Genomic DNA, 7,500 nt, shown 5'->3' with positions numbered 1-7,500 from the left:
ATAGTGCACCGGTGACGTTGCTGAAGCTCGATCCGACCGGCAAGATACTGCTGTCGAGTGATAAGGAGGGTCGCGATATCTCCATTCGACTCTGGCAGCTGGACAGTGGTTCCCTGTTGGCCGCCTATACGCCCGAGGAGCGCATTACAACGTGCGAGATCCTGAGCGGTGGTTCTTACTTGGCGTTGGCGCTGGAAAACCGCCATAATCTCATCACGCTAAAGCTAGGGTCGGCTGGAGCCGATACCGAAGATGTGGTACGAAAAACAGCCATCGTCTACGGAGATGCGGAACACGATGGCAAGCAATTCGATTTGAAGCAGTAATCGGTGTGAATCTAGAGAGTAACGCATGGAAACGTTCGGTCCCATACAGTTAGTAGTTGATTGTGTTGACGATGAGTATGATAGTAGAGTGACAAACCGACAGGGAGATGGAGAGGAGAAGGGGCGGGAATCTCACGCACGGTTCACCGTAGAGGGTGATACTGGGTACGGTGGGTGGTCCATCGATCGATCGACCCTTGTCATGCTGTATAGTTATTTATTCAATCTAGCTTAGCTTGTGAGTGAATCGCTTCACAATGTGTGTATGTATATGTATTGTGTATGTGTGTGTGCGTGCGTGTATTGTGAGACTATTAGCAGTGCAGACTAATACGCCACGAGATGGCTCGTCAGGTTTATCTGTTCGGAAAGAAGGATTCGTTTCAAGCACGATCGATCCAAATTGTACAGTAGTCAAAGCGCAGAGCAGGTGTGTAAAGACGCTGGCTCTACTTCCTAGAAGTAGCTAATAGAGAGAGAGAAAAAAAAAACAAAATTAAGTCACAAGCGATATCTACTAGAAGGTGTTTTCACATCACCATTGATAACCGCGCTCTAGAGGAATTCGTGCTTAGTTCGATAAGTATTTTACTGTTCAAACAAACCCACACAAAGCCCAAAAATCCACACAAAAAGCAACATACGGATGCTTCCATTGGCCACATTACCGGAGAGTAAACTAATATAGAGAATAAGTGTACATCTTTTTGTCACAACACGGCACACATTCTATTGAAACCAAGCGCACCGCCATACTTCATAGCCCGTCTGCTTTGCTGTAAAGTACATTGGCTTAGGGAACCTGGTTCACCGTTTTAGCAAATCCATAGTAAGCACAACGCAGCACGGAACGGTACATTTTGGGACAGTTTTTGATGGCGGTCCGTCTGTCTGTCTGTCTGTTCGGCTGCCTGTTAGGTAACAAAAAACGTAAGTTATTAATATCATATTAAAAGACTAGAAGGCTCGGAGAGGGGCCTATCGGGAAGACATTACGTATCGCATAGTGCTATAGTCGAAGTGGAACTGGTGCTCGTCGTTTCGGTGAAGCTGTAAATGGTTTTGCTTTCTGCAGGTAATCTCATTTCACTGTACGTCTCTGACTTTTTGATTTATTTTTGAATTTGCAATACGTAACAGCTTGCGTATGAAGCTCACCCTAGTCAGGCAACAGTTTCGTTCGAACCTTTAACTAGTTGAGTGATATCTATATCGGTGAGCATGCTCATACGAGCAACATAATTGACTATTTTTTTTACTTTTTATTTCGCTGGTTCAATTCAATGGCAGTACTGCGCAGAACACGATTGATAACGTTTTAAATTAAATACACCAGTTAACCGAACATTACTAATGGTAATAATAGACAGTAAGACACCCCACCAACCACTACTCCGGCAGTCCGCCGGATCAGGCACAGTCATACTATCGCACAATCCAGTGAAAACTTTTACTTAGAGCAATAGTCAGGACAGCATGGCACACCAATAAGGCCGTAGTTACATCTGGAACTCAAAAAAAAAAAAAAGAAAGATGATTGAGGCACTAGTCTCACATTTTCGCAAATCGCAAATAGTCCGTAACTAGTGAATGGAGTGTGTAGCATAGTAAGTGAATATGTGGTGCAGCCGGAATATACTAAAGTGAATCAAGCAAAACCAAGCAAAAACCAGGTGCTGCCAGCACGCACTTATGGGCTGCAGCATCACCCCGCCAAGCAGCCAATCCCACCCATCCACCCACCCATGAGTCATCTTTCTCCCTCTGAGTGTAAGAATTGCCAGGAATGAGCAGACTCGCTACTTGAACGTTCTCATCTGGAATGAGAGGAATTGAGGCTGGCCCTCGAAGAAGCATCCTAGAGCCTAGAGTGATCAAGAGCACACGGCAATTTAGTAGCGGGATAACGTAAGCCATACACGGGATCAGCCACCAACATGATCAATCGAGAAGAGCAAGCAGAGAAGAGAGTCGAAGGTCAGTTGAGCACAAAGCACTTTTCATAACACGATCTTCAAGTGTTCAAGTCCACTCTGCTCATCATCACAGTCAGGGTAAATCTGGACAGAAGAGATCAAAAGTACTGCAGCTCAGACTTCAGGCTTCTGCGAAAGGTAAGGGATGGCAAGCTGTTGGAAATGAAAGGCATAACTGCACAAATAACTAAAACGATAAAAGGTAAAATGAAAGCACTCAAAGCATATTGTACGCAACGCATAACCTACACACAAAACAAGACAACAACAACAAAAAAAAACGCAGTCTAGAAATAGGCGAGAAAGAACTATCAATTTTTTATGTAGCATCTTTTGAGTAACACTGTACAACAGTAATTTTTGATTTTTTGTATGGGTGTACTGAAGAAAGCGAGAAGTGGAAATAGCGAGAAAGCAAACAATCTATTATATGGAAAATCAAGAAAATAACAACAACAACAACAGCATAGACGCGTAATTCAGATGCGAACGGTATATACTAATGAGAAGAACAAGAAACATATTGAAGCTGCGAGTATGAATGTGTTGTGTTTATGGTTTTACTTACAACATCCGAAACATACGTTCCTCTTTGCATTCTTGTGATCATTCTTTCTACATTTTTGTCATGGTTTTATTGTGGAAAAATATTTTATTTCAAAAGTCAGTTAATAGAGCTTGTTCTCAGTCCATCTTAACATTACATTCTTAATTCCTTGATTAAAATACTGTCGATAAAGTTGCACGACCACGACAGCAGTTTTCTGTAACAATTTAACAGAAGTAAGTAGTTGAAAGAAAATTTCTATCGTGGACAGGTACGGTTAAGCTGCAAAAAACTTTCTTTCAGATCCACGTTGTCCTTATCCAACTCGGTTAGAAATTTACATGAAACAACTGACAACGGATTTAATTTTCGTGTATTTATATGGAAGGATTGATATTTCCCCTTGCAAACCGGGCATCAAACAGGGCCCAATCGGTAAACGATGCATCGCCGCCACCAAACGATGCATATTCCAGCAGTGCTTCCAACGGATTGTTAAACGAATCGTCGAAGCGATGCGCTAGCTAACTGCAACTGCGGGTGACCGACCACCAGACCAGCTGTTAAGTGAGCCAGGGACACCGGGCCCGGGATGGCGGTCAGTGCAGACACAGCTAATAAATCTAAATTTAGCACCCCTCTCCCAGTTCCCAATCATCGCATAAGGTCGTTTCGTTATCAGCCCTTCTAGAGTGGCCGTGCCCGGGTGTGCGTGGTGTGGTTTTGGGCGGGAAAAGCACAACGAAAACGTGTACGCACGCGTGAGCAGCAGCGTCGGGGCGTTTGGGGTCGGTGTGCGAACGGTGTGGTCGGTGATCGCGCTGCCGGTGCAGCGGCATAATCTGTCCCCCTAAATAGTGTGAGAAAAAGGAAACGTTTATCGTAATCGCCAACCGAGGCGTGTTGCGTCGAGTCGCGTTTTGCGGGCAAACCGCGCAGTCCGTTTTCCACGCCAGCACGTCGCGGTCGGTCGGTCTGGGCGCTGGGATGCCAAGGTTTTTGGCAACGTGTAATATTGGCGCAAAGTGTGTTGTTCCTATATTGTTGCGTGCTTAAGATTGTTTCTTCGTCTTTTTGTGACTCATTGTAGCGATAGAACATCTTTCAGGCCGCTCTGAATTTAAAATTGTCAACTAAAAACCGTTACAGAGAGGGCAGTGCAAGTGTTCCGCCAGCGAAAGGGATGCTACTAAAGCAGAAGCATAGCAGGAGGAAAAGTGCTGTCAAGTGTTATCAAAGATATGAGCAAAAGGTCGCTCCATTCTCTTTGAAGTATTACCGCACAAAATGCATCCTTCATCTTGAACGTTTCGAGTAGCAGACCGAGTCCTTTGATTCCATGCCGTACATCCTGCCGGTGCACTCCGGGACCGCGGTGTACTAGTGGATCGTGTGCACGCACCAGTGTTAGTGTGCGTGAGTACACGTGTGTGTTGGAGAGAGAGAGAGAGAGAGAGAGAGTAAGGTGTGCGCTCGGTTCATCCATCCGCCGCTGTCTGCGAGAAGATACTACTAAGAAGCGAGTGTGCCAGTGAGTGAGCGAACGAGCGAGCGAGCGAGCAGAGCACTAGAAGCGGAAACAGGAAGCCAGCTGGGCCTGGGGCAAGGATCGTATTCGCCTTCTCCCCGCCTTTGGGGGGAGTGACTACTGGGCGAGCAGCGATTGTGAAATCTTCGTGAGAATCGACACTTGGCCGTGCTCGCGAGTGGAGGTGTGCGCGTCCGTCCGCGTCTTTGGCAGCAGCAAATCAGGGGGTGCAGTCGTGCGATCCGCTGCTGACTAGTGAGGAAGAATTTCGCCATCGTCATCATCATCATCATCCGGAAGCTGCGTTGCGGTCACACGGCAACGGGGCTCCGGGTGTTTTTCCGCGTGTTTGGAGCAAACAGTGAAAACCGTGTTTTCGAGCTCTATGAACCAAAGGGCCTAATCCGTTGGGCCAGCAGCAGAGTGTGAGGCGTGTGCGTGCGCGCGTGTGTGTCTGGTGTGTCCGAGTTGACCGAGGAGCCACCGAGATGTTGCTGCTGAGGAAAAACCTTCTCTGCTGGCTGCTCCTGTCAGCCATTTTGCTGAAAACGGGTGAGCCCTCTGTTCCTATTCCGGTGCTGCTGCTGCCTTTACCTTTCTGTCCTGTGACCACGGGGTGTCAGCGTGCGAAAAAGCAAAGTGGCCGTGTGCGTGGGAATGTGCCATTTTTTATCGTCAGTGTGACCTTTCACGAGATTTCGTTTTCGGTGGAGAGAGAGAGTGAGAGAGAAGGACGAGGATAGGAGAGCCCACGAGATGAACAGCAGCAGCAGCAGCCTCCTGCTGCTGTTATCCTTCTAAAAAGCCTTCCATACAGAATTCACCAATACACAATCGCACGATTCTCGGTCATCGGTGGGTTCGTGTTCGGCGGGCGGTCGTTTGGGGAAGGTCGTTTCGTTGCCGTCGTTCTCTTTAGCTGTTTGTTTTGCCCCAAAACGGTCCCCAAAAAGGCTCTCCATGGATCCACACTCTCACGGCCTCTCAACGCTGAGCAGGACGCTGATGAGCTACCGGAATGAACTTGGAGTTCGTGGCGTGTGACGCCTTTCTCGACGAGTATCCACTGGACAGCTGATGGAGAATGTAAACAATCCGCACCAAACACCGTGGAGCGATCCTTGGAGTTCAGATGCTGCAACAGATGAACCTTCAATTGATTGAATCACAAACTCGTCGGAATCAAAAGTCCGATTGATATGATTCACGGCACGATCCTCCCTGCTGTGACTCAATCCGCTAAGCGTGCTTCTATGTGCTAGTCCCCTCCCCCCCCGCCTCCCCCGGACAGCGGCGGTCACGCAGTCTGATGAGTCTCCGTCTCCGTCAATTCCGTCGCCCGACCACGGATCAGTTCACCTGGCGGCAATAAACGAGTTAGTGACCTTTTCGGTCAAACTAATCGACGCCGTTTGTTTTGGTGGTGTGTGCGCCAGGCACGGCACGACTCCGCAACGCCTCTCTTCACTCCCCTTTCTGTTGGTTGACACCAAAAATACCCACGAGAGAGAGCAAGAGAGGAGGAGGAGGAGGTGTCGGTGATCAAGCCGGGTCTGCTCCGTCTGTGTTCGCCCTTAATCACCGGATTTGTCATCGAGGTTCCGCTCCGGTGGTGCTCTCTCGCTCTCTTTCTCTGTCCCCTTTTCCCCCCCTACAAACGGTGATGGGACAATTCAGAGGGGAAACACGGGAAAGGGGATGTGTCATAACCTCAGGTCCCCTCAGGGCCTCCTGGCCACTCCACAGCAATTCCGTTCGCCGTTCTGATCGCCGACAAATCAGCGCCGCAGGGCCGCAGGGAGTTGTAGTCTCTATCGTGTGTCTGTGTCTCGGAACGTCTGATCGGTCGACCGTCAGTAACAGCGCAGCCATGATGTCTGCCAGCACGCTACTACGCACCAGCATTGTCTGGTACGGCCGCCACCTCTCGTCTTCCCTTCGTCTCCTTTCTGAGCCGCAGAGCGCACCGCTCGGTAATGTTATTTTGGGATCGTGGATCGTTTGCGAAATCTTACGCGAAATTGTCACCGACCGGCGGCAGTACAAACCAGCCAGCCAGCCAGCCAGCCAGCCAGCCAGCCAGCCAGCCAGCCTGCCGTCTCGCCGTATTGCAGGAAACAGGCCGCGGAATCAGGCCCGCGAACGGCCGGCCGACTCTCTATGCAAATCCGTGGCATACAGCTCTTGGTGCATTGGCTCCAACAAGTCTCGCCGTTCCTTCGTCTCCTTCCTGAACGATCCTGAGCGGTCTTTGCGCAGCGTCTAGCCGCTGCGCAGCCGGTATCGTACGATGATGTTGATGATGTTGATGATGATGAAGATGGGATCGTCTGGCAGGTTTGGTGTAGTAGAACGCACCACACCAGACATTGTGTCTGGGGCCCAAACCTGGCTTGGTTGGGCTTTTTTTAGACCTTCGAGACGTAATCTGGCGACGGTGGACGATGAAGATGGGAGGATCGAGAGTGGGGGAGAGAGTTGGGTTGCTTGGATGTTGTCGCGCACGCGGTACTCGAGGCTGCCAGATATCAAGTCTGCCATGAAGTGGTACCGCCAGCTACTAAGCTGACGGCTGATGACGGAATGTTGATTGGTTCGTTCGGTTTGGGCGTGTTTGGCCTTAGGGCCATGGGCACCTGTATCGATTGCGGTATCCTGGGATCGCAGCTCTGGCGTAAAAATAACCTTTTGAGAATAACCAAAAATGACCTTTTTTTTAACTGACGAGACAGTTGACTCCGGTCGCTGACTTTGACATCCAATGGAACACGCCTGCGAGGGCGTATTATTGTCGTTGGGCGAACTGAAAATAAGTTTGACCGATTGGACCATGGCCAGCCATTCAATCGCGGCGTGCAGGTTCAAGGGAGTGAGGAGTTTTGGGTTTGGATTGTCGGTTTAGATTGTTGAATGCTGGCAGGTGGCCACTTTGCAGGAGTTCCGTGTAGCCATTACACATCGCACCTAGATTGGCGTCCATTTCCTTGATCCTCATCGCATGGTCTCTTCGCTATCCCTCTCTTCCACCGGTGCACAGTGTACTGCGTGCCAACGGCAGCCGTCACCGAGGCCGATGACGAGAACGATTCCGAATGGGACGAAGACGAAGAGTCGTCCGAGGCG

General features: G+C 49.3%; 2 protein-coding genes across 3 annotated transcripts in view; both read left to right on the top strand.

Annotated features, from left to right (window-relative positions):
• The window catches only part of LOC126569096 (uncharacterized), a 14,657-nt gene extending 11,819 nt beyond the window's left edge, over nt 1–2,838 (top strand). For both annotated transcript variants that reach the window (XM_050225921.1, XM_050225922.1), the window contains exon 16: nt 1–2,838. This exon is cut by the window's left edge and continues 27 nt beyond it. In XM_050225921.1, the coding sequence (XP_050081878.1) occupies nt 1–326 (326 nt within the window). In that variant the 3' untranslated portion in view covers nt 327–2,838.
• Nucleotides 2,839–3,808: 970 nt separating this feature from the next.
• The window catches only part of LOC126569615 (sushi, von Willebrand factor type A, EGF and pentraxin domain-containing protein 1), a 22,295-nt gene continuing 18,603 nt past the window's right edge, over nt 3,809–7,500 (top strand). Inside the window, exons 1-2 of the mRNA XM_050226837.1 lie at nt 3,809–4,929; nt 7,415–7,500. The exon at nt 7,415–7,500 is cut by the window's right edge and continues 84 nt beyond it. Of these exons, the coding sequence (XP_050082794.1) occupies nt 4,866–4,929; nt 7,415–7,500 (150 nt within the window). The 5' untranslated portion in view covers nt 3,809–4,865. The remainder of the gene's footprint in view (nt 4,930–7,414) is intronic.

This window comes from Anopheles aquasalis, chromosome 2, assembly GCF_943734665.1.
Source record: "Anopheles aquasalis chromosome 2, idAnoAquaMG_Q_19, whole genome shotgun sequence".
In the NCBI taxonomy this organism is placed as follows: domain Eukaryota; kingdom Metazoa; phylum Arthropoda; class Insecta; order Diptera; family Culicidae; genus Anopheles; species Anopheles aquasalis.
Note: the sequence above shows the minus strand (reverse complement) of the source record. Positions and strands in the feature narration are given on the sequence as shown.